Source organism: Mauremys mutica, chromosome 4 (assembly GCF_020497125.1).
Source record: "Mauremys mutica isolate MM-2020 ecotype Southern chromosome 4, ASM2049712v1, whole genome shotgun sequence".
In the NCBI taxonomy this organism is placed as follows: domain Eukaryota; kingdom Metazoa; phylum Chordata; order Testudines; family Geoemydidae; genus Mauremys; species Mauremys mutica.
The window spans coordinates 64,052,464-64,080,127 of NC_059075.1; the positions used below are offsets into that span (position 1 = coordinate 64,052,464).

Sequence of the window (27,664 nt, forward strand, 5' to 3'; positions counted from 1 at the left end):
TGTCCAGTAGGTACCAGGCCACAATAATTGGTCCCACTCCCGGTGGTGGGTACCGATGCTCTCCTTCAGGAGGTGACTAAGTGCACCTCAGAGTGGTTGGCAAAGTACTGGAGGATTCTGAAACAGACTTCTAGGAGCCAGAGTATCCAGTGGGCATCGGGAGGTGCAACGCCTGATGAGGTGACTATCTACAGCCCATTGTGAAGAGGCAACCTCAATACTGAGGCAGGGAAGGTAGACGGTACTGCAAAAGCATCCTGAGGTGTTGAGGCGCCATAAATTGATGCTGGGAAAGATGTTATAATCAGGGCTGAAGCACAGGCTATAGTTGGTATCAACTCAGCTGAACATTCTAGCATCAAGCCACAGATGCCAAGCCAGGTAGCATAACTGATACCGATGTCAAAGACTGTACTGGTGCCAATGCCAAAGAAATAATGCCAATCCCAAAGGTACCGTGGAAGAGTCTTTGCAATATTTCTTAGCTAATACTAACACTGGCTCTGCTTGCACTGGAGCGGAGGATCCAGATGGGCCTGGGACAGCAGAAAGTGCTGCCAGTGCAGTGGACTCCTGCACCATAGGAGAGGCCAGGATGAAGAGGCAGAGCAAGTCTTTTACTGCTTCATAAACTTGTGGGGCCACTGATACCAATAACGTCGGAGCTGAAACTGTGTCCCCATTGGTACTGGACTCAGTGGCTACCTACCAGCACATGGTAACAGTCGTCAGGATGCTATCAATATCTTCTTGCCACAGTACTGAAGAGATATAGGCTGATAAGCCAGCCTGAGTACCCGAAGACCCTCAATGATGTTCCAAGTCCTTTTCTGAAGAGGAGGAGCCTTAAAAAAAAAATTTGAGTGGTTCCAGTCTGTCTTATGGGTCCTCTTTTGGGGAGGTCATGGAGAAGACTGACTCCTCTTTCCCTGGAGAGAAGAGTTGGAGTCCAGGGGTCTGTCCGAGGCTACAGCAGCCATGGTAATGGACTGCATGTGTGCAGTAGGACATTCACTCGAGGGCCCTGGGACCAAAGCAAGTCTCATCACCTGCTTCATAAGATGGGGTTTGAGGCACAAATCTCTGGAAATCTGCATTCTTTTCTTCAAATAATAACAGATGCACCTGTCAATGTGTCCAATGCTGTGGCAAAAAAGGCAGTGCGTGTGTGTGTCTTGGGAGTCACTATTCAAGATAGACATTCCATATGATGGGCAATGGTTAAAGACCCAGCAAGCACTGCATAACACCAGTGCCTTGCACCAAAAGATAACTATTAAAATAACTTTAAATAAAATAAAGATGAAACTTAACTACTGGGTACTAACTGCTGACTAACTACTTACAGGTAAAGTAGTGAACTAACCTTGCTGACTATGCAGAATTAAAAACCATATGGGGAGTTCTAGCTCTGGTTACAGGTGATGAGAAGGAACTGAGGGGATTCAGGTTGGTGCCACTCTTCTATAGCCTTTGGAGGGACCACAAGTATGTGCAGGGCACATGTGTGGCTGACACATATCTGCAGAAAAATCTCTGGCTCTAGCATGCACATACCTGTGTGGAATACATGTGTGCAACCACTCACTGAAAATGCATGTTATGACTAGGTTAAAAAATAGCATGTGTCCCAAGAAACCAAGTAGATAATTTTATTTTACAACTGCATCGAGGCCTGCAGTAGTTTCCCTGTGTTTTACTGCTGGATGTTCCCACATGTACTGATCTTCAGAGATTTATGAGAAGGAGGAGAGAGCTTTCAGAAAGGTTGTAAAAATTTATATTTGCTTTGCCTGATCATACATCTGATTTTCTCACTTAGACATTTACTCCATAGCCTGTTCTACCACTAACATCTGTGAATAACTACCACTTCACTTTATTTTTTTGTTGACAAACAACATGCTTCCTCCTACATGGAGTGTGTCAGCCCACTATCCTATTTTGGAGATCAGCTGAATGCAACATGCACAGTAGTTAAGGAGGCACGTTAATTCTAACCCAGTTGCGGGGCTCCCAGTGCTCCACATTTGAAAAGCTGTTGCTCCAGGTGGATCAAGTCCACTATATATTTAGAGTGGACTGAATTTGCATCTTACCAGCTACGTTGAGGCAAAATGGCACATCCAACTAAATATGTTTACGGTGGATTATAGCTATGCAAACAGTGCTAACAGATCAAGTGAGGCTGAAAGCTGAACAATAAATACATTAGCCAGGCAATGCAATACTTTTTATCGGTACAGATTATTTCATCTTTGTAAAAACAGACCTTCCTTCAGGGAGAAACTAGACATCATTTTTAAAATTGCTACAAGGCACCCTCTTAGCATCTTTGCCAGAGAGCAGTTTCAAGGAAAGTTAAGGCAAGTCCACACTGCTTCAATTCTGAGAAAGTTCCATTGGGACTAACACCAAGGAAGTAATGAAAAATACCCTACAATTCATTCAGGGATGATTAAGTGTCTTTTTTGCAACCTAACTCAAAAACTGGTCCAATGAAGAGTCCTCAGGATTTCCCTGTTGTTTCAATTCAATTAGGCATCTCTATCATCCCCACAATTTCTTTAACTATAAAGGCAACCATCATGAAATTCTTCCTTTAGGCAAAATCGAGGGGAAGAGCACTCAACCTCATTTTTAATTCTAACATATTTTGCTAAAGAGCACAAGAGACTATACAGCTTAATGAACCCTGTTGGACAGCTGTCAGTGTATGTCTACACAGCAATCACGAGGCACAACTGTAGCATGTGCATGCAATATCTGAGCTAGCTTTGATTGAGCTCACTTGTGAAAAATAGCAGTGTAGCTGTAGCAGCATGGGGGATGGCACAGGCTAGCCACCTGTGTACATACACAGAGTTGCGGGTGGGATTGTACTCTGGCAGATCACCTTAGACATTTATCATGACTGGGACTCCAGCTCTCACATTTGAATAAACCCTTATTCAAACTAAAACTTTACCTATACATTGGATAGTAAAAGCACACGTGCTCCAAGTCATCATAGGAATGCGAGGATCAGCCTCATTGGGAGCAACTTTTAATCCAACTCTGTAAACAGTGGTGGCAAAGAGAACCAGCATCTCCTTAATACTGTTTGAGTATTTGGCTCTGTGAAGGAAAGCAAGGACAACTTCAGTTGATGAACTAGTAACAGTGTTTGCAACTTAAAGGTCAATGGCTAGCTAACAAGGTCATTAATAATAAGATAAATGGTTCCTTGTGAAAGAACTACTGAACACCAAGACTGTTTATCTGAAACAAGGAAGAGACTGTATCCATAAAACAAGTCCTAATGCATCATGGAGAAACAGTACAGATTCTTGCACTTTAGTTTTCTCCTTGGTATACACATGCACTGATTTAGTGACCTCTACAAGCAAATGTCTGAGAACCAAGAAGGATGAGAGCAAATTTGTGAAAATATAGGCCTCAGTATTCATGGCATATTATACCCGTATTCAGGAAAAGAGCACAAACAACTATTTATTACAAAAAGTGATACATTGGGGAAATTAACTCACACTGTGGGGAAAGAGAAACTTAATTGTCACATTGAAAACATCTCTCCTCTCATTCATCTCTCATAAAGGACTAGCAATGGGGAACAGAATTTCAAATCTAAAATTAAATTTAAAAATTCTGAAATTTTACTGAAAGAAAGGAGCTCCTTAAAGTTAGTATCTGCTTAGTCCTTAAAAGGGACAACTCTGATCAGAAAAGTGACTATGCAAAACCAGCACAATCTGAATGAACAGATCTGCTCTGCGTGTGTTCAAAGTGTAAGCATAAGTATAACTAACACAACTGTGGCACAATGATCTGGACTAAGTTCCAAACACAATATTTCTTCCTGAAAATGATGCTTGAGCCTGACAAAGAACCCAATTTAGCTTTTTGACCAGAATGCATTTGCTGCAGCGGCAGCTGGGGAAAAAATATTTTATTTGTACTTCAAGTAATTCTGATATGGAACAACATAACAGAAATATGGAACTATTGATGCATTTTTTTTTACATTTTTCTGAGTATAACCACACTAAGCTTGGATAGCAGAGATAACACAAGGAGTGAAGAACTGTTACATTATTCAGCATGCTGTGGGCAGTAGAAGTACAGTGGGCAGGTTAGCTGGAGCAGTATATGGAGGGGAGGGAAAAGACCAAGGCATACCGTAGAGAGATCCAAAGCCAAAGAATCTGTCAAGTCAATCTCTCTATCCCAACAGGCAGACAATTTTCTTTTCCATACAATATTAGACATCCCAATCCCATTCCCCACAGTAAATCTGTAACAAACAACTTCACCAATGAAATACTTTAAAAACATTAATTCTTACAAAACAGAGAAACATGATGCCTGAGAAAACTAAGGCACAGAGCAGTTAAATGCACATGGAGTCAGCGGCAAAGCTCCAGCTACAAGTCAGGAAGTTCTTGGTACCCAGTTCTGTGCTCAGAACACAAACAACTCTTTTTCCAGTACAAAGATCGAAGGCAAGTTCCAAAATCTTGAGACACATTTAGATCATTTTAGAAAACACAGAACAGAGAACTTTCAGATTCCTCCAGCAAAATACAAACGATTGGCAACACTTACGAAGGCTGAACTCCAAAACTAAGGATGGAATGGAATTCTGAAGTAAAGTCTCCCATTCCTTTGTTGATTAAAGATGGAGCATTTTGCTTCTCTCCTTCCAGAAAAAAAAATTAGATCATATTAAAACACAATTGCATCAATATACACAGACTTCCCTTTTCTTTTAAACTGCTTTTGAAATAATTATAACAGACCACTGCTTTCTCACCAGCCAATCTGTGTTCTAAACCTCCTTCCTAAATAGCATTTTCTTCTATTCTCAGAAATTTAGGGCACAAAAGCAGTGATTGGCTGGTAAGAAGACAGTGAGAGAAACAGCCAAAGAGAATTTTCCTGTTAAGTATGGGTCCCTGGAATGTGTCAATATTCTATAACTAAGCATATTGATGTTTTCTGCAATATTCATAGATTGATTTATTTTTGGCCTTTCATTTTAAATTCCCCTCTTCATTTTCATAGAATTCCCAGTAAAATATTTTAATCCAAAAAAGCCTGATAGGGTCTTTGGGCTGTGTTCCTGCTGGTCCTGCCAAGTGCATGTTATATGGTCTTCCAAGGGGGTCAGGGAAAGGAGTTATTAAATTTCTGGAAATGTCGTAAGCATAAATATCTGGAAATGTCAGAAGCTTAGCAAAGGCTATGACTTTGCTTCTCAAACATATGGCACCATAAAGCTGGTGATATCCATTGTGGGCACATGGATCAGAGTATGATCTAAGGGCTATCAGGTCTTTTCACATAAATCAAAAGGCTCTAGGGCAATGCAGATTCCTGGTGTCTCCTGGACACCAAGACTTGTTGATACCAGAGCCAGAGTTTCCAGAGTTACTGTACAGGCATTATACATTTTTGCTTCGCTGTGGGTAGTGATGATCTCTAGTTCCAACGAGTTAATGTTAATGTTCTTATTTAAAGCAACAGAGTAATAAGTGTGAAGCTCTATGCATAAGTAGACCTATGCTGCACTACGCGAAAGCACCTCTCCTTTTATTCTGACTGAGTGATTACTCAAACAGAACAAGGTCAAGTTTCACTTTACAGTTCTCAGCACAGTCATATTCACTGAATACCTTATTGTAGAAAGTCACAGTCCTTCCAGTCATAAGAAAGTGGAAGTACACATGAAGATGCCACTCAATGAAGTAAATAGCTGTGCCACTGTGTAACGTAACCTGAATATGTTTACATAGTGAGTTTCAGTTTTAAAATACTTATCTCACACTGCAAGAGAGTAACCCAAAGATGCCCTTCATTGGAGTGCTGCTTTTAAAGACCTAGACCATGATCTCCTTGAATGTTTTTGAGATAGCTAGGAGGTAGCCATGACTGCAGCTAATAACACCTTATTGAAGCTCTCTTCTTATGCTTCAATTAACTAGTGCAGACACATGGCTGTGTCAAAAAAGGTCACTGACTTAAGGGTACTTTGAAAAAGTACATCCATAAGAAATGAATGTATCTAAAAACAGTTTGTTGTATATTACTGACAACTTATGCATGACAGTTGCACAGTCAGACTACAACAGAAGTGTTGCTCAGATTAGGATTGCCTAGAAAATTAACTGAAAATGACCTCTGTTTCTTTTTGGGATGAATAATTACTTTTTAAGGGGAAAAATGTCATCATCCGCTTTAATAAAATTGTTCAAAGATTTAATGTAGTTGCTCATTTATTTAGAGCTATTTTTAAAGCTTAAGGGTAAATTTCTCAAAAGTATGGAATGACTTAGGAGCCTAAATCCCCTGTAAGACTAAGGCCTGGTCTATACCAGAAAATTTAATTGACTTGACCGTGTCACTCAGGGGTACAAAAAATCCACACCTCTGAACTATGTAGTTAAGCTGACCTAATCTCCAATGTAGACAGTGCAAGTTTGACCGAAAAATTCCGTCCAACTATTTACCACCTCTCAGGGAGGTGGACAACTTATGCCCATGGGAGAAACCCTCCTATCAGCGTAGGTAATGTCTACACTGAAGTGCTATAGCGGTGCATCTGCAGCAGTGCAGGTGTAACATTTCAAGTGTAGACAAGCCCTTGGGCTGCTATATCACCTAAGCATTTTTGAAATTTTTTCCCTTGATTACCATTTTTCAGAACAGAGGCCTTCAGAGATGAGAAGAGATCGTACAATGTGTTTGAATCCTCAGTTCACAAAGGAAAAGTATACTAATACTTTAATTTCTTTTATGTATTTCCTTATAGTGAGACCATACGACTGAAGAATCAAGTAGCAAACTCTGTACCTAAAACACCAGCTGATTATTCTGTATTCAGAACACTTTCTGTTCTACATAAATATTTAAATTTTCTTGCTATAATAATGAAAAATTCAAAGGGTATTTTTCTGGAAATGATCTTAGCGTAAAGCTCAAAAGCTAAGATAACAAACCTTTAGTGTTTTTTGCACTGTACCCCGATATCCTGGCCATGACAATCTCCAACCACCTAGCCAGGGACAGAATTTGAGCTACTGCCTCTGCATCCTCACTGAGAATACAAATAAAAAAACAGTGGTTACGTTAAAACATAGGCAAGCAGATGACATGAAGCCTAATCTTTGAAAAACATATAGCATATCTCTGTGACAAAGAACAAGTTCAGAGTTAGCATTTACACAACTATTTAGATACCCTAAGCAAGCATTAAACTAAACTTTAGAATTTATATTAAGTACTAGAAATACTCTCTCATTGGTAAGAAACCTAAGTGGTCTATAGTATTAGAAATTTTTTCCCAAGAACAGATTTTGGATGCCGGAACAGACAACAAGGTGGGCGATCAGTGAGGATTTAAGCAGCCCCATATAGCAGTTGGAAAGATTATTCAAAACTTTCCATCAGAGGTTGGCTCCCCTACAAGCACTAGATAACTTCTATTCTTAGAATCATGAAATAGACTGTCCCTGGAATTCACCTGTTTATTTTCTGAGTCTGCAAAGGAATAATGGGAATCACAGTGTTGCACAGAGACTTGCAGAGTGGGCAGAGGTACTCGCCATTCTCTAAGTCAAAAATCTGTTCAACATGAAGACGCTGTCGAGAATTCAGTTGTATGGCTTCAAAGTACCTGCAACATTAAAAAGAAAAATCAGCTAGCAAGGAGAATTGCCTCTGTGCAACAGTGAAACAAGAATTTAAAGAGCAAAATGGTATGTCTGGTGTGTACTTTTCTATGCCAACAACCAGACTCCTCTTCTGCTACACAGCTAATACATAGATGTTCCACATGCTTGGACAGCAAAACAAAACTAAATCTCTGAACAGGTATGTGAACCAGGTAATTTCAGAGCACCTTCCAGGCAAGAACAGCAGAGAGCTTTCCCTACTTTTAACCTCCATATAAGTGTGTATTTTATTTAATATATTTACACTCAAGCAATTCTGAAATTTGCTACCCCCCCCCAACATTTTAAACTAATGCTACACCATAAAGCACCTCACATATATACACATATTCCTAGATTATAAATTTAAAATTAAGCCACAGCATTCAAAGGTAAATATATAAATATCCTATAAATACTATTTTAACAACTAATAGCATTTCACGGATAAATGTCCATAAGTGACTTATCTGTTGTGAGGATCCAGTCTCACCACCAGATATAAAAATATATCCTGGTTTTTGATTAAGTAAAATGGAAGTGGATTATTTATATTATATTTCAAAGATATCCTTACAGAAAATTCATCTCGGATAGACACAGAACTGTGGTAAAAGTAAGTTTAAAAACAAAAAACACAATGAAACCCACATTAAGTATGCGGTCAAAGGAAAGAAAATCAGTTGTTTAATTGAGATAGTTTTCCCAATAAAGGGTGGGAGCAGATTACTTTTCAATATATATGGGAATACTTTGAGACAGTCTATTAAAATAGGAGATGGTATAATAAGCATGATCTTTTCCAGGTTTCATTGTAAATTTTCTCTATATATGCAGTAAGCCCGCAGATTTCACCCATGATCTCGATGGCCTGGATACCGCCATTAGTACAGAAAGAACCTAATTTTCAAATCTGTTTGCCTAAAGTTGAGCATCTAAAATCAGCACCTATGTGAAAACCAGATACACAAGCAGCTTACAGATGGATGTGTCTGTCTAACTTTAGGTCTAAATTTAAACTAAAAAGCTTCTAATTAGATGATGATTAAGAGCAATGAAGGAAAAGGCATGTAAATCTAACAAAGGAAAGATGAAAAAGATCTGAAAAAAATGGTCTCAACATACAAAATTTTTATGAAACTACTCTCTACAAAATCAAAACACGTTTTATCTTTCCAAATTATACAACAGGCAGAAGAGTTGTATAATTAATGTAAATAAATGTAAAATAAATTAATGTAAATAAATATAAAATGGAAATTCCATAGGTATTCCATACCTTCCAAACATAGTCTGTTAGATAAAGTGTATTTTGCAGTATTTTATCTGCTGTATATATATATTCCTTTAAAATGTAAGTGGCAGGCATCCTTTTGAGTAAAACTAATATATTAATATATCAGTTATGTAATAAGCAAAAGATTATACTCAAACCTTTTGCAAAATCTAGTATAAGGGAAGAGTCTTCTGTCCATTTCTTTTAATCCTATCTACCCACAGAGTAAGTATCAGACGGACAGCCGTGTTAGTATGTATCCACAAAAACAACAAGGAGTCCGGTGACACCTTAAAGACTAACAGATTTATTTGGGCATAAGCTTTCATGGGTAAAAAACCCACGCGTCTGAAGACGCATCTGAAGAAGTGGGTTTTTTACCCATGAAAGCTTATGCCCAAGTAAAACTGTTAGCCTTTAAGGTGCCACCGGACTCCACAGAGTAAGCTAACTTTTTCTTAATAAGGGCATGGAAACTGGGTTCCAATGTTTGTGTTCTATTTAGATGTATGTGGATAGGATCTGCCAAGAATAGAAGTCATTCATGTATAATATTCAAGGAACATTTTTCCATATGATTTTAGGGTGCTTATTTGTTTTATGCTGATATTTACCATAAAAACATTAAAAATAGATAAGCACTGAAAGTATAACTAGACTATTTATAGCCAACTGACACATACAAATATAAAAATCAAAAAGCCTCCAAGATATTGTCTGTATCATGTGATATCACAAAATAACTTATAATAGGGTGATCCAACTCTTCACATCTTTCTGGTACCTCATTGTGATGAAATTTCTAACTTTATTTTTCACAGCTTAAATCAATCTAAAGCTTTTTATCAATATTTGTGTCTCTTTCTAACCAACATGTCAAGTATCAGAGGGGTAGCCGTGTTAGTCTGGTTCTGTAGAAGCAGCAAAGAATCCTGTGGCACCTTATAGACTAACAAACGTTTTGCAGCATGAGCTTTCGTGGGTGAATACCCACTTGCATCCGAAGAAGTGGGTATTCACCACGAAAGCTCATGCTGCAAAACGTCTGTTAGTCTATAAGGTGCCACAGGATTCTTTGCTGCTTCTCTAACAACATGTTACTCATTGTGATATAAAAGCATTGATAGACAAAAAGCCCTTTGTAGTCGAGTCCTTAAGTATTTCTGTCTAGAGGCAATTGCAGTGTCCTGACTTGACAGTTATGATTGGCTTGGGCAGACCTGCTTTGGTCCTTAAGTGTAGTCAGGCCTGGTCTAGTGACATGCATACATGGTCAAAGATTATGTGCTGTGTAACTCTCCTGGAGATTTATCAGAGTGCCTTGTTGGATACCTTAAGGGCATGATGCAAGTCCCATTTATGAGAGGTGGCTTCTTGCTCTTGACCAGTTTTACCCCACTTAGGGCTAGTCTACACTTACCAGCCGGGTCGACGCAGTGAGTTCGACTTCTCGGAGTTCGAACTATCGCGTCTGATCTGGATGCGATAGTTCGAACTCCGGAAGCGCCGCGGTCGACTCCGGTACTCCACCACTGCAAATGGCGGTGGCGGAGTCGACCTTGGAGCCACAGACTTCGATTCTGCGGCGTCTGGACGGGTGAGTAGTTCGAACTAGGGTACTTCGAATTCAGCTACGCTATTCACGTAGCTGAATTTGCGTACCCTAGTTCAACCCCGCTTCTTAGTGTGGACCAGCCCTTAGACTATTCTTTAGGCCAATGGGGACTTGGCTCCTCCTGTTTGTTTTTGAGACTGCTCTTGTACCAGATTTCTTTGATTTTTTCTGGTTGAGTACTTGGACTCGCTGACTTCTTATTTGAACGTCAATATTTTGTATTGTTGTGCTGGTATACTCTTAGAAACTTTAGACACCAATCTGAGATAAAATATGAAAGAGTATTGCAAAGATATCCTCTTACTTCTGCCAGCAGGCTGCATGCATTACATGACCACAGCTTCCTGTATGGGTTCCACATGACAAATCTGGATCCATGAAAAGAGGATCTAATGTATCTGGAAAGACAGAAGGGGAGCAAAAAGATTAAAAGAATACTAGTGTACATTTGGTCAATACAGACAAAAACCCAGCTACGTTTTCATTTTTCCACAGTAAGCACATTCAAGTTAAAAATCTGGTTGTGCAAGCTTCTTTATAATAATGCCCTGACAGGTGAACACAAGCAAAGCTATGCTGCCACAGTTCTACTCCTTGTTCCATCAAGCCCTATCTTAATGGGAAATTACCAAAGAAAAAAAATCAAATCTGAAATCAATTAAATCTGGTCAGTCAATAAATGAACATCCTTCTCTGTTGAATTATCTTTTGGAAAAAGGCATCAGTGTGTTCAATCACTTTATCTGCCTGGGATTTCAGCTGTACTGTCTTTGTTCCAGTATTTGGTGATGGAGGTGCTTTGCTGACTAAGGTCAGCAACAGAAGATTCTCCAAAATGATTACCTACACATTCAACAGTAGATATCACCAAGTTGATGTGAAAAAAGGTTACTAGCCTTCCAGAACTGTTGTTTTTTTTAGATGTGTTGCTCAAGTCCATTCCAATGTAGTTGTGTGCTAGCCCCGAGCACTGCCACCCAGCAGCAGCTCCAGGCACCAGCGCTCCAAGTGCGTGCCTGGGGCGGCAAGCCGTGGGGAGCGCCCTGCCAGTCCCTGTGAGGGCCGCGGGACCAGGGATCTACCGCAGGCAAGCCACTGAAGGCAGCCTGCCTGCCGTGCTTGGGTGGCAAAAAAGCTAGAGCCACCCCTGCTGCCACCAGAAAGTATTTCCCTCAGTGGTATCTGTCGGGTCAGCTCTGGGGCCCCATAGAGTCACTGTTATATAGGGCCCCACTGCCCCCTCAGTTCCTTCTTACCAGCTAAGTCCAAGAGAGCGGCAGGCAGGAGGGGGGGGGGAAACGAGCAACACATCTCGATGAACAGTTACGGAAGGTTAGTAACCATTTTTGCTTCTTCGAGTGCTTGCTCATGTCCATTCCAACGCAGGTGACTCCGAAGCAGTTGCACCAGTGGAAGGTTCGCAGTTAATTGGCATGCTGACTGCAACACCACTCGGCCGAAACCCACATTGTCTCTGGCTTGTCGGGTGATGGTGTAATGCAGTAGTTTTCAACTAGGGGTATGGGGTTCTCTAGGGGACTGTGAGCAGGTTTCATGGGGTCCACCAAGCAGGGCCAGCATTAAAAAGCCAAGGCAAAAAGCTGAAGCCCGACTTTATGGGGCTGAAGCCCGGGGCCCTGAGCCCCACTACCCAGGGCTGAAGTCAAAGCCTGAGTAATGTAGCTTTGCAGAGCCCCCTGTGGTGTGGGGCCCCAGGCAACTGCCCTGCTTGCTATCCCCCAATGCCAGCTCTGGCTTTTATATGCAGAAAACCAGTTATTGCTGCACAGGTGGGCCGTGGATATTTTATAGTATGTTGGGTGTGCCTCAAAGAAAAAGGTTGAGAAGGTTGACTGACTACCACGTTGCTGCTCTACAGACGTCCTGAATTGGAACTTGCGCCACAAACGCCTCAGATGATGCTTGAGCTCTTGTAAAATGGGCTGTCAGGAAGGAACCGGGACCTTCGCTAGGTCGTAGCATGTGCGGATACAGGAAGTGATCCACGATGAAATTTTCTGGGCCAAGACTGGACAGTCTTTCATTCGGTCTGCAATGGCTATGAAGAGCTGAGTGAATTTCAGAAAGGGTCGTCCTTTCTATGTAAAATGCTAGTGCATGCTTGGAGTCTCTGTTCCTCCTTTTTAGCATGTGGTTTCAAGTCGAAGATTGGTAGGAAGATATCCTGGTTACTATGGAATTGTGAGATCACCTCTGTCAGGAAGGCCAGGTGTGTATCTTGTTCTTGAAGTCGATAGTGTACGGTGGTTCTGAATTAAAAGCTTGGATCTCTGAGACCTTTCTGGCAGAACTAATGGACCAGGAAGGCCACTTTCCAAGACAAGTAGAGCAAGGAGCACCTTGCCAGAAGTTTGAATGGGGTACCTGTTAGCTTTGCCAGCACCAAGTTGAGGTCCCAGGGATGGAGTGGGTGGTATACCTGAGGGTATAGCTGCTTCAACCCTTAAGAAAATGACAACAGATTGCATTCAAGAAGATCACCCACAGGTGAAAGGCTGAGTTTGCAGCTAGGTGAAACCTAATAGATCAGAGGTTCTCTAACTGTGGTCCACGGATGAATGGACCACTCGTGATGGTGGGAAAAGGATCTGCTGATATGATCCACTAACTCGTTCTGCAACCCTGGGAGGTAAAAGGCTTTGAGGTGGATTCAGTAAGCTATGCGGAATTCCCACAAGCAAAGAGCTTCTTGGCATAGGAGAGAGGAGCGCGCTCTGCCCTGTCTGTTTATGTAAAATATTGCTGTTGTGTCATCTGTAAGGATCAACATGCAGTTGCCCTCCAATTGGGCTTGGAATGCCTGGCAGGCTAGGCGCACGCCCTCAGTTCGCTCACACTGATGTGTAACAACAGCTCTTCCATGGACCACAGGCCCTGAGCGTCCTCAATTGGGCTCCCTCTTACCATCACTGATGCATCTGTAACGAGAGACATTGACAGCTGGGATCTCAGGACTGGGATTCCTGCACATACTGTCCGGGGTTCTAGTCACCAAAGGAAGGTGGAAATCACCAATGGGGGAAGCGAGACCACCCTGTCCAGATAGTGTGGGCTTGGTGCGTAAACAGACACTAACCAAGCCTGGCGAGATCTGAGCCATAGTCTCACGTGATGCCATATGCCCCAGGAACTTTAAGTAGTTCCTTGTTGTGGTGATGGGGTGATTCCTCAGGTGCTCTCTGAGGACCCCAGAGTTCTGAACTAGTTTTCTGGGGGGAAAAAAAAAAAGCTCTGGCCTAGGTTGAGTCAAGGATTGCCCCAACAAATTATATTCTTTGAACCTGGGAAAGGATGGATTTCTGCATGTTTATTAATAGTCCCAGATCCTGAAAAGTTGATGGTATTAACTGCAGATTTGCCTCCATCTGGGCCTTGGACTGACCTTTGATCAGCCAGTTGTTGAGGTAAGTGCAGACTTGAACCCCTTGTCTTCTCAAGAAGGCTGCAACTTCCATGCGCTTCATGAACACCTGAGCGGCCACTGACAGACCGAATGGGAGCACAGTAAATTGGTAGTGCATGTAGTTCACAATGAATCATAGGAACCTGCTGTGTCCCTGAAAGATCGCAATATGAAAATATGTATCCTTCAAGTTGAGGGCAGCGTACCAATCTCCTGGATCCAGAGAAGGGATAATGGCGGCCAAGGAGACCATATGTCTCTGCTGTGGTGAGTAGAAGCGGGTCGTCAGTTGGAGCTTATAGTGCTTCCCTGGGGTTCCATAGACTGGCTCCCACCAGGATTTCAGGGTGGCTCTTGTCTTTCAGAGTCTGTTTGCTCAGAAAAGAATGACTTGCCTTCAAATGGAATGTCCTGCACAGTCTGCTGCACATCATAGGGTAACCCCGAGGACATGACCACAGCTGAAGTCATGGATCAGGTTGCAGAATCTGCCATGTCCAAAGCTGCCTGAAGGGATGCTCTTGCCACTGATTTCCCCTCTTCAACTAGGACTGAGAACTCACCCCTGAACTCCTGCAGCAAAAGCTCCTTGAATTTTGCCACTGCGCTCCAGGAGTTGAAATCATACTGGCTCAGGAGCGTTCGCTGGTTTGCCATCCTGAACTGGAGGCTGCCAGTTGAGTACACCTTCCTGTCAAAAAGGTCTAGTTTATTGGCATCTTAGGCCTTGGGAGTCAGCCTTTGCTGCTCCGTCTCATTTTCCGCTGAAACAACTGAGTCAAGAGGTGGTGGTGGTGGGGGAAATGTGTGGACATAAATTCATACTCCTTGGGAGGGACAGAATACTTTTTCTTCATCCTCTTTGCAGTAGGTTGGAGGGACACAGGGGTCTGCCATAAGGCCTTGATGGGGTCCAAAATGGCATCGTTCAAAGGCAGAGCCACCCACAATGGCCCTAAAGCTGCTAAGATGTCCACCCAGGCGTGGAAGGATAGTGGGATCTCCTCCACCTGGATACCCAGGTTCTGGGCTACCCTCCTGAGGAGCTCCCGGTGCGCCCTGTAGTCATCCTGGGAAGGTGCTATACTTGTTCCCACCACTGCCTCGTTGGGAGGGGAGGAAGAGGATGCCTTTACCGGTAAGGAGCCTTGTTCCTCAGCCTCTGCACCAGTTAAATACTGTGATGCTGGTTCTTCCAGTTCGGTACCGGGCTTGGTATCGAGGCCTGGTCCCTGCTCCAAGGTAAGTGGCGCAAGAGCTCTCGACTCCAATGCAACGGAGTAGGACCTCCTCAAGTGTAGAGCCGGGACTGGCTGAAAAGCCCACCAATTCCAGAATGGCCACTGTAGTGGCATCTGCCACTGCCCTGGTGGCCAGACTGTTGGTGGGATGCCCTCGTTTATCTCAGCCATTGGGTATTGGCTAAGGCTAAGATTATGTCATGGAGGTTGTGGAAGCCACAGAATCTGTGATTTCCAGTGACCTCTGTGACATTGGGGCCCCTACAGCTGACCAGCCGCTGCCCACAGTGGGGGACCCTCAGCAGCCTGGCTTCCACTGGCGGTGACCCCTGAGCTGCCCAGCCATCGCTGCTGGCAGGGGGTCCCCACTGCAGCAGCTCAGCCCCCATGAGCAGCCAGGGCCCCCCTGCAGCTCCCAGTCACCAGCTGCAGCACCAGAGGGACCCCCGAGCTGATCAGTGGCCGCAGGTGGGGGAAGGGCCCCGCAGCTTCCAACCAGCGAAGGCAGAGGGACCCCAGAGCTGCTCAGTGGCCAGGGGGCTCCCACAGCTCCCCAGCCTCTAACCTTGGCAGAGGTCCCCACAACTCCCCTGCTGACATGGGTGGCAGGGAACCCCGCTCCTCCCGCTCCCAGCCCCACAGGGTGACAGGGGGACCCCTCCCAGACACTGGGCAATGGGGTCCCTGCAGCGTCCAGCCACTGGAGCCTCTTCCTTCCCATTTTATCAGGGATGTTTTTAGTAAAAGTCAGGGACAGGTCAAGGCTTCCATAATTTTGTGTTGACTTTTACTAAAAATATCGATGATAAAATTGTAGACTTAGGCATTGCTAAATCGAGTGGTTTCTGCTGCTGCGGGAAGTGTACAACTCCACCTCAGAGTCCAACTTTGAGGAGTCATTTCTTGGTGCCCAGGTGCTGACCAGTGTCAGAGAACAGTACCAGGAGGGAGGAGATCAGTGCAGTGACATTATGGCAGGCTTGTCCTTTGATGGTATATGAGGTCTTGGTGACGTGGCAGTCCTCGCCTCTGGTACCACCGTTGTCAGCTCCTGAATGGCTGGGGATGGTAGCACCAGGGCTGCCAAACTCCAGTAGCTCTCTCTTGGTGGAGAGTCCAAAGGTGCTGGACTCAATGGTGTCCTTCCAGGATGGAGTCAATGGTACCATATGTACCACTGGCATCTCTGAGTGGCCCAGCACGGGTTGCACTTTGTCAGCGCCTCCATGCCCTGCAGAACTTGGTGTTGGGAAATGCCCCAAGTCAGTTTTTCTCTGCTTCTTTCTTGGCACTGGCGATGGAGAGTGATGCTAAGAATCCCATGCAAGAGTTGGCACCAAAGATGAGTGTCAGTGCTGGGAGTCCCAGGCCATAGGTGCAGAGTCCTCCCTGGGCCCCAGAAAAGCAGAACAGTGCTGCATCCCTCTTAGAGACGCCAGGACACTTCTTACTGAAGCCAAAGTACTCAGTGTCAGGTAACATGATTCAGTGCCAAAGGGGGACGAAGTGCTGCTTCCATAAGGAGGAATTTGAGTTTAGTGTCCCTGTCCTCGTTCATTCTGAGCCTGAGACTCTCGCAAATCCTGCAATGCTCCTGCATGTGGGCTTCCCCCAAACACTTGAGACAGCTGGAATGTAGGTCACTAACCAGTATCAGCTTACAGCAGAACGCACACCGCTTGAACCCTGGGGACCAAGGCATACCCCCGTGCCAGGGAAGGGCTAATCTGCTAAACAGAATCCGCTACTAACTGAAACTTAAACTCTAGATAAAGATCTATCTACAGATAATCAACAAAGTCCACTGAGAGAGGTACATGCGGGAAAATGCAAGGACAAGCAGCAGTTCCAGCGACTGTCCCGGGCGGTAAGAAGGAACTGAGGGGGTGGCGGGGCCCTATATACCAGCACTATGAGGGTGCGACTCCAGGGGGCACCAGAGCCAACCCGACAGATACCACTTAGGGGAAAACAAAAAAACCAAACAAAAACAAAAACCACACCACTTTCCAGTGTAGGTGTGTGCTCACCCCGAGCATTGCCACTGGAATGGATATGAGCAAGCATTCGAACTACTGTACCAAATCCAAAAGCAAAGACTATCTTTTGCTTGCCTTATGCAATTCTTAATATAGAAGAAATCATTGGCAACACCATTATGAAAACTGAACAGATTCTGTTGTGTTGCAATATGCAGTCTGGACACGATTTAATTTTTCACAAAAAGGTGCATTGTACAGAATTGAATGGCAATAGTTCTACCCAGCTTACATAAGGAGTTCTTTCTGTTTGAACACATATGCTTGTACTATAACATGAACACAAAAAGTAGAAAAGAATTTGAAGTAAGACCTCTGCTTGCATGTAATAGTAAATTATACCTTACAGGTGCTAGAAGTCAAGTGAAGAATGTGATAATATAATGCACCCTGGTGTCAGACCACTTTTATACTGGTGTGAACATATACACAGGCACATACACTTTCCCCACTCATGCAGCTCTCCAAGTGTAGGGGGGAAGAGGGGAATCAATTAAAGACCTGTTCCTTTAGGTGAACTACAGAAGAACTGAATATGCTGCTAAAGGGGAGCTAAAATATCTATCTGCAAGTGGCCTGGGTCAAGTGAAGAAGAGAAAGTTACTCACCTTGCAGTAACTGAGGTTCTTCGAGATGTGTGTCCCTGTGGGTGCTCCACTCTAGGTGACGGTGCGTCCCGGCGCTGTCGATCGGAGATTTTCGGTAGCAGTGCCTGGTTGGGGCTCACGCACCCAGATGGTATCTCCCGTCTAGTTGGAATCTTCCTGAGTGCGTGCGCCCCACACCCTCCTCAGTTCCTTCTCTACCGTGGAGAGTCATCTCAGTACTCCAAAGTAGAGGGGAGGAGGGCGGGGAGTGGAGCACCCACAGGGACACACATCTCGAAGAACCTCAGTTACTGCAAGGTGAGTAACTTTCTCTTCTTCTTCGAGTGCTGTCCCTGTGGGTGCTCCACTCTAGGTGAATGTGTAGCAGTACCCACTACGGTTGGTGGGACTTTGGAGATACGGCAGGGAGTACTGAAGATAGTACTGTATGACCTACTATTGTGTCTGCCGTGGTGTCTTGCATTAGAGCATAGTGTTTTGCAAACGTGTGTTCAGATGACCATGTAGCCGCTTTGCAGATATCAGGAATGGGAACGTTGTGTAAGGAGGCAATGGATGCCGACATGGCTCTAATGGAATGAGTTCTAATGTTGTCGGGCGATTGAAGATTCTTCGCACGGTAACCGGATCTGATGCAGTCAGAGATCCACTTGGACAGACGTTGTTTAGAGATAGCCATACCGTTTGATTTTTTTCGGTAATGGAAACAAAGAGTCGTGGAGACTTGGGAAATGGTTTAGTCCTGTCTAAATAAAAGGCAATTGCTCGCCTGACATCGAGAGTATGCAGGGTTGCCTCTTGTGGAGTCTTGTGAGGTTCGGGATAGAAAGTAGGTAAGTATATAGGTTGGTTGAGGTGGAAGGTAGATACCACTTTAGGAAGAAATTTAGGATGTGATCTCAAAGTGACTTTGTCTTTGGAGAAGATTGTGTAGGGAGAGTGGGCCATCAGGGCACTCATTTCACCTACTCTCCTTGCCGATGTTATGGCAACTAAGAAAGCCACCTTCATGGACATATGGAGATGAGAGGAGGTAGCCAAGGGCTCGAATGGAGGTTTCATGAGAGCGTGTAGAACGAGGTTAAGATTCCATGAAGCAACTATTGGGTGAATTTCAGGGTAGAAGTTTTGCAGGCCTGTGAGAAATCGTTTTATGGTTGGGTGAGTAAAGAGTGAATAACCTGCTAAGAGGTCATGGAAGGTGGTAAGTGCCACCAGGTGCACTTTGGTGGAGCTGAGCGAATGTCCGTCTTGTTTTAGTTCCAAGAGGTAGTCTAGAATGATAGGGAGGGTCACCATATTGGGCGCTAAGTGATTACGTGAGCACCAGAGGGTGAAACGGTTCCACTTCTGCAGATAGGTTTTATGAGTGGAGTCTTTCCTACTGTGCAGGAAGACATATCGGACCTGCTCAGAAGAGGCTAGTTCATGGGTTTGGAACCATGAAGGAACCACGCTGTGAGGTGGAGCTTGAGGAGCTCAGGGTAAAGAGCCAGTCTATTGTCCTGGAAAAGGAGATCTGGCCTGTTGGGGAGAGCCCGTGGGTGACGGGAGGGCATGCAGAGTAGGTAGGGATACCACGTCTGTCTCAGCCAAGCCGGGGCAATAAGTATGACCTGATCCTTGTGGTCCACAATCTTCCGAAGAACCCGGTGTAGCAGAGGGATTGGTGGAAGGCGTACAGGAGAGAGCTGTTCCACGGGATGAGGAATGCGTCTCCTGGGGATGCAGTTCCGAGTCCCACTCTGGAGCAAAACTGGGGACATTTTCGGTTCTGGATTGTGGCAAAGAGGTCTACTGACAGGGTGCCCCAGAGGGAGAAGAGCTGTTGAAGTATTGTGGGGTGCAGTTCCCATTCGTGTTCCGTCGAGAAGTGCCTGCCGAGTGCGTCGGCAGTAGTGTTGTGGCAGTCTGGCAGGTAGGAAGCGGTGATCTGTATTTGACGTTATATACACCAATTCCATAGGCGGATGGCTTCCATGCAAAGAGAATGTGAGCGTGCTCCCCCTTGTCTGTTGATGTAGTACATACATGCTATGTTGTCTGTTAAGACTCGCAGGTATTTGTTCTTTATGAGGGGAAGAAAATGAAGGCACGCTCATCTCACAGCTCTGAGCAATAAGAGATTTATGTGTAGGTGCGACTCTGATGCAGACCACTGGCCTTGTGCCCTGTGTCCCCCTAAATGCGCTCAGCAACCAATTAGGGAAGCGTCCGTGGTGAGCACGAGTGCTGGGGATCAGTTCTGGAAGGAAACCTTAGTGCAGAGGTTCTCTGGTCTTGTCCACCACTGTAGGGAAGCTAGAACGTTGGGAGGCGGAGTTAACAGCATCCCTAAGGTGTGTCTGTTGGGTTTGAAATTGGAATTGAGCCAGCCCTGAAGACATCTCGTGTGCAGCCTGGCGTACTGGACTATGAAGGTGGTGGCTGCCATATGACCAAGGAGCTGTAGGCAGAGTTTTGCCTGTGTCCTTGGATGAATAGAGAGCGTGCGTTTGAGCTGCGTGATAGTGAGGAATCTGTGATATGGGAACAAGGCTCTGCTCTGGATTGAGTTGAGATGAGCTCCGAGAAACTCAATCTGTTGTGTAGGTGTCAGGGTGGATTTTTGGGCGTTTATTTGGAGGCCTAGGCTGTGAAAGAGGGCGATAGTGAAAGAGTAGCTTGGAGTGTCTCGCCATAGGAGTTGCCCTTGATGAGGTAATCGTCCAGGTAGGGGAACAGCGTGACCCCATGTTTGTGGAGGTGAGCCACGAGCACAGCTAGAGTTTAGGAAAAGACTCCCAGCGCTGTGGAGAGGCCGAAAGGAAGAACTCTGTATTGGAAATGGTTGTGACCGATTGTGAAGCTTAGAAAGCGTCTGTGAGCTGGATGAATTGATATATGAAAAGAGACATACTGTGGGTCGAGGGCTGTAAACCAGTCCCCTTGATCCAGTGCAGGAATTAATGTGCCCAGTGTGACCATTTTGAATTTTTGTATCCTCGCAAATTTGTTCAGTTGGCGTAAGTCTAGTATAGGCCTCGAGCCCTCCGTCTTTTCCTGGGTCAGGAAGTAATGGGAGTAGAAATCTTTCCCTGGATGTTGCATCGGCACAGGCTCCACTGTGCCTAGCTGTAGAAGGTAAGCCACTTCTGCGCGAAGCAGGTGCTCATGAGAGGGGTCCCTGAAGAGGGACGGGGAAGGGGAGGAGGATAGGATATGAATGGGCTAGAATAACCGGACTGAACTATCTCGAGGACTCAGTGGTCCTGTGTAATTTGCTGAGCGGCATGTTGGAAACTCTGGAGGCGGTGGCGAAATGGGCAAATAGGCTGTGGAATCAAGGAGTGGTCGCACAGACCCTGGACCAACCTTTTTAAATTGTTGTTTATTCCCAGATGGATGGGAAGTGGTTGCTTGAGCTTGATTTTATCTGCGCTTAGGGGGTCTAGCGCTATTCCTATTTATGTGGTAAGGTTTGTGTTGAGGCCGATAAGACTGTTGTGTATGTAGTCTTAGGTAGGGTTGGTATCGTTGACCCCTGGGAAGAGATGGGTGAATGCCCAGGGTGCGCAGTGTCGCTCTAGAATCTTTCATTGTATGAAGTAGTTCATCAGGTGGGTTTTTTTTGTTGTTGTTTTTTTTTTTAAGAAAACAGTTTGTATTTATCAAAGGAGAGGTCCTCCACTTTGTTCTGCAGGTCTTTAGGGATGCCAGATGCAGAAAGCCATGAAGATCTGCGCATAACCACAGCCGGTGCAGTTGTACGGGCTGGTGTGTCTGTCGTGTCTAAAGAGGCTTGTAGGGCTGTTCTGGAAATCAATTGGCACTCGCTCAGAATTGATTTAAAGTCCGCTGTCCTGTCCTCTGGAATGTAAGAGGCGAATTCAAACGTTTATTGTAGTTATCAAAGTCATGCCTGGCAAGGAGTGCAAGGTAGTTTGCGATCCAGAATTGTAGAGTGGAGGATGTGTAAACCTTGCGACACAAGACGTTTAAGGTCAAGGCGTTTAAGGTCCTTGTCTTGCGGGGTGGACTGATATTGTGGCTGTTTCGTTCTTTGTGCGACTGCATCGATAATGAAAGAGTTCAGTTGTGAGAAAATAGGAAGTCAGCGTCCTTAGCAGGAACATAGTAACTATGTTCGGCTTTTCTGCAGGTTGGTAATAAAGAAGCTGGAGTTTGCAGAGAGTGTCAGCTGGTTCCAAGAGTGCCTCATTTATAGGGAGCGAAGTAGGGAAACTGAGGCTGGTGGCTGCGGACCTTAGCCTGAGGTGGAAAAGGCTCCAGTTGGGTAGGAGAGGGAGGTGCAGAGAACTCTGCTTGCATTGTAGATCAGGTTCGCTCTCAGTGAAGGTAGCCAGTTCAGGTGGTGGGACTGCGCTGTGTCATGTTAAGAAGCGAAAGTGAAAGTGTGAGCGGTGCAGTGGGTCGGTTGGAGGTGCCCTGCAGGGGGTCTGCTGCTGGTGCAGGGGTGGAAGGCAGGCTCGGTGCCGACGTTCTTCCTGGCACCGGGGGAGAGCACGCGGTCGGCACCGCGGCTTTTTTTTTTTTTTTTTCGCCCTGAGGCTTGCGGTGCCGACGGCTTTGTCGGCACCGGGGCAGAGCGTGTAGCCAGCTCCGCGGCTATTTTTAGCGCTGAGACTTGGGTGCCGACGTCCTTGTCGGCACCGGGGCAGAGCGCGCAGCCGGCTCCGCGGCTGTTTTTAGCCCTGAGGCTTGCGGTGCCGACGTCCTTGTCGGCACCAGGCCAGAGCGCGCAGCCGGCTTCGCGGCTATTTTTAGCCCTGGGGCTTGCGGTGCCACCGTCCTTGTCGGCACCAGGGCAGAGCGCACAGCCGGCTTCGCGGCTGTTTTTAGCGCTGAGGCGCTTGGTGCCGCGGAATCCTGCTGTGTCCAGGAGGTTGAATTTCTGCCTCTACAGTCTGTGGGAGCCGTTGTTGAGGCGTGATCCGGGGCTGAGGCACCTACCTTTGGCGCTGTCAGCACAGAGGGTAGGAGACCCCTTACCCTTGTTAGAGTCTCTCCTATGAGACTGCTCTGCTTCTTGCCTCCGCTCCAAGGAGGGTGAAGCAACACTCCCCACCGGTTCCAATCTGGCTGGGGAGGATGTGGGAGTGGGTTTAACTTTCCCCATCTCCGAAAGCGGCTGCGGGGATTTTTCCATGAGAAGTATTTCAAGCTGCAGGTCTCTGTCGTGCCGAGCCCTCAACTCGAGGCTCATACGGTGGAGGCACTTTGCGGGGATATAGGCTTCCGCGAGGCACTTCACACAATGTGAGTGCCCATCCAACCTTGGTATGGAGTCCTGCCAGAAAACACACCTCTTGAATCCTGAAGCCCCTGGCATTGTAAATTAGAAATGGCAGGGGAGAGTGTCTCAGTGAGAGACAAGTCTGAAGTAATTTTTTTTTTTTAACTAAGTAACTAACTATGTAACTATACTAAAGGAAAGGAAACAACTGGGAAGTAATTAATAATTATTTCTATGTTCTTTGTTACTGTTTCCTACAGATACCAGGGAAGAGAAGGCAGCACTGCTCCGAGTCCCGTCTTCAGCCGAGGACGGTTAAGAAGGAACTGAGGAGGGTGTGGGGCGCACGTACTCAGGAAGATTCCAACTAGACGGGAGATACCATCTGGGTGCGTGAGCCCCAACCAGGCACTGCTACCGAAAATCTCCGATCGACAGCGCCGGGACGCACCGTCACCTAGAGTGGAGCACCCACAGGGACAGCACTCGAAGAAGAAGATTTGTTTCCTTTCCCCAACTACTTTGGTAACCTGGCATCCTATTACAGGAAGGATTTGAGAAAAGTTAGTAGAGATGAGCTTCACTGGATACAATGGCATCTTTATCGGTGATTTAACCTAAATTTTTGGTACCAAGATGTGTTTGTACAGCACCTGGAAAATGGGGTCCTTATCTATGACTAGGGTCCCTAGGCACTAGAATATTACAAATAATAAAGAAAAAACAATAAAAAAAAGATGTTATTGGTTCATCTTTCTACATACTCCAATGTTTGGGCCATTCTTGTTGTGTTTATGATAATAAACTTGAATAAGCGGGATTTGTACAAATGACTGGTTGGGGTTTATAACAAGAAAGGGACAGCTAATTAGAAATCAGTTTCTACAGTTGGATCAATATACAATAGGAGAAATAGCCACTCATTTTGTATCTTCAGAGCTAGAATACATGCTCTTTGGTTTAAGGAACAAAACTCAACTGCTTCAGCAAATTAACCTGGAAGATTAATCTGTACTATTTTATTTACTCAAAGTAGAAGTCATGTACACATGGAATTCATCTTTGTTTTACAAGGGAGAATGGCAGTAAATTCTCCTCCACAGCTGATTTTTAGTTTTATGGCAAGGATTTTAAGCTCATCTAAAATACATGACTAAAATTCTTAACTAACTTTTCATTAAAAAAAAGTAACTATTCAATAATCTGATTGGCTGAAAGTGTTAATTAAACATCACTGAAGTGAGTTCTAAGACGAGAACAGCAACAGCTGATGTTCTTAGCTGAAGAGATATACCTACCACCTGAGAGTTCAAGAGTTTTCCCCCTGTGCTGAGTTAAGGCAGTGGATTTCTGGACACAAGCTGATAATACCATCGCAGCACTCTCCAGCCTCACTTCCTGCTCCTCCTGACATAGAATACAGGTCAACACTTCCTTTTCAGTAATAGATGGACCTCGCTTGGGTCCCAAGGCAATTTTAGAAGAATCAATGGCCAAAGGTATGCTGTAAGAACATCAAAGACAAAGATCAACAAACGATTAGCAGACTCCCTGTAAAGAAATAAAGATCCTCTTGAAGGCATCTAAAACTAAAATGTACTGTGTTTATTTAACAGTAACTTTACTGCAAAAACCCTTACATAAACGTACCAGAATTGCTTCAGTCACCACTGAAATGCAACCATCTTTAAGATGGAATGTGGCAGCTATCTATTATGGTATACTGAAATAAATCCCATTTATTGTTTGATGATGCCACAAATTTACTTCCATTTTTCAGGCAAGATGCAATGAGAAATAGTTAAGAGGGTGCTTCCTTACATTTACATGTTTGAGGATGTCTTACAGAACTTGAATTTTTAAATGACAAAGTAGGCAGAAATTACTGTATTGGTTTTTGGTCGTTCATCTGAGTTATCTTGTTCTCTTCCTTTTATCTTATGCACCCTCTTTTTCACAAATCATACATTAGGCCGGGTCTACAGTAGGACTGCTTTGTCAATATAGCTATGCTGGTAATAGTATAAAAGTGCTCCTGGTCTGGACATAGCTTATACTAGCAAAATTGTATTTTTACTTGCATACTTTATTCCAGGCCCTCCTCCCCAAGCAAAATAAGCTACATTGGCTAACACATTGTTTTGACTGTTTAACTGCATCTACAGCAGGAACTTTCACCAGCACAGCTATATCAGACATAAATCATGTCTCATTACAACCCAGATTGACAAATTTTGTAGTGCAAACTTGGAACACTCTTTCTCTCTCTGTCTTGCACATGCAGTCACCATTGCTCCTATTCAAGCCTGACAATTCTACTCCTAGCATCAACTAGACACAGTCACTCATGAATGACAAGAGACGCTTCCTATTGTGATTGAATCTGAATTTCAGTCCCCTGAATTGGAGCACATTTTGTTCCCACTAGACCCGCTTTAAAATAATAAAACAAAACCCTCACACTTCACATGACTAAAATTTAGCAGATAGACTATAATGTAACCAGATAGCCAAGATAACCTAGGGACTAAAAGAGATGGATAAGTACGAAGTCTTTATTATAAATACTACAAAATGAGGAACAAAGATTGTGCAGTAAAAAGCAGGATTTGCCATACTGGGTCAGATAATTAGTCCATCAAATTCAGAAACTAATGTGGCCAGTATCTGATGCTTCAAAAGAAGGCAAAAGAAATCCACAATGCACCTGGCACCTAGGCAAATAAAATGCTGTACAAGAGGACTTTTTTCCTGAACCTTATAGTGATCAGTCTGTGCACTACAGCAGAGGATTTGAGTATCTCTGTCATGGGATATGTAATTACATGTGATTGCTGATCATAACATTTAAAATATGACTTTTTTTTAAAGTCTTTATTTCTTTTCCTTCTATAATTATAAAAAGACCAAACAGTTCTGGGGATTAATGATGTACAAGATCACATTCTGAAAAAAAGCAGTTTGGGTTATGAGCGCAATAAGTTTTTTGTTTGTTTGTTTGTTTTTTTCAATTTACCAGCTTCTGGGCAGGACCTTGTATGTTAAGATTCTGCTGAATTAAACACTCAAATTAGGTCTTCAAAAAGAGGTGTTTTATAATGAAGTCATTGTTTTCTGAAATGTTAGGTAACATATCATCTTTTACCTGAAGAATATTTTTCCATAATTCATCTTATGTAGCAAGCAGGTCTGGTGTCTCCCTAAATGATCTGGCCTTCTGACATTAGCATTTAGCTGCTAGTTTACACAGGATTCTCTAATCCAGGGCATTGAAAAATATAAGTAGTAAGAGATACAGGGTTACTGATTGGGATGATGCACTTTATCCATCAACTGTACTATTAAACCTTATGTAGCTATAACCACTTTTTAGGAAATTAAATTTTTCCATCAGAACTCTGGATATCTCTCTTATCTCACCTCTCCTCCTCCATAGCAGAGTCCTCTCTTCCCTGTGTCTCTTGTGTGTTTTCATACAGGAGTTTATGAGTTTCAATGAAATTCCTCTGTAAAGCAGACATCTGGGCCATTATCTTCTGGCGATGCAGCCTGGCAGCTTCTGCCTTCCTCTTCCGTTCAGCCTTCTCTTTGTCTTGAGTGTTCTGAGTCTTATTAGGAAACAGTAGTAAAAATTATAGACTAAGAAGAACAACTAAAAAATACCAAGTAGTATTCTCAAAAGTAGAATTCTAATTGCTCCCATCAAATTTCCCAATAAACTGGGCATCCCATGATGGTAAAACAAAATACAACCAAAAAAAACCCCCCAAAACAATCTAAAAGTTGTAAAACAAATCTTAAAAGCTGATTAGGCTCTCAAGGCATTAGTATAGCATGTCTATGAATTCAAAAATACAGAAAGTTTTAATTAAAACATCTGAAACACCGGTCATCCTTTAATTACTTAAGACCCAAATTCAAAATTACACAATACCCTTGCAAAAGATGAAGTCATCAAAATAACCTGACTTATACAGTGTAATCAAAGCAGCCCAATTCTTGTTCACCCTTTTACCAGCATTAGCCAAATGTTGAGTAGATCTTACAGTTTATCAAGTCAGAGCTACATTTTGATAGTCTGAAACAGATTAGAAGATTGACCTGCTGATGGCTAGTGTAAATTTTACAGCTGTTTTTAAGCGGACCTGTATTTCTCAGCATTGGACAAATACACCACGAAACCAATATTTATTTTCATCCTCTGGACAGATGACTTAAGCTCCCTCACAAATTTCTATCACAATTTCAACAACCACCACCGTCAATTAAACGCTCTCTTGAACACTTCCACATGAGCATCAGCTTCAATAATAGAACCCTACAGACAAAATATATACATAAGAAGCCCATATATCACCACACCTACCTTCACAGATCCAGTAACCACCCCCAGAAATCAGTTATCTACAGCCAGGCACTCTGAGCAGAAAGTCCAGGATATACACCTTAATAGCCTCAAAACCACCTTCACCAAAGAAGGCCAATCCACCAGAGAAGTAGATTGCATCATGGA

The 27,664-nt window shown here is 44.0% G+C and overlaps 1 protein-coding gene across 1 annotated transcript in view; it reads right to left on the reverse strand.

Moving 5' to 3' along the window:
* Window positions 1-27,664, reverse strand: part of UBR1 (ubiquitin protein ligase E3 component n-recognin 1) — a 143,246-nt gene that overhangs the window by 34,904 nt on the left and 80,678 nt on the right. Inside the window, exons 29-35 of the mRNA XM_045015211.1 lie at window positions 26,572-26,759; window positions 24,450-24,655; window positions 10,908-11,001; window positions 7,523-7,675; window positions 6,999-7,096; window positions 4,606-4,699; window positions 2,969-3,117 (exon numbers count right to left, since the gene is read on the reverse strand). Coding sequence (XP_044871146.1) covers window positions 2,969-3,117; window positions 4,606-4,699; window positions 6,999-7,096; window positions 7,523-7,675; window positions 10,908-11,001; window positions 24,450-24,655; window positions 26,572-26,759 — 982 coding nt within the window. The remainder of the gene's footprint in view (window positions 1-2,968; window positions 3,118-4,605; window positions 4,700-6,998; window positions 7,097-7,522; window positions 7,676-10,907; window positions 11,002-24,449; window positions 24,656-26,571; window positions 26,760-27,664) is intronic.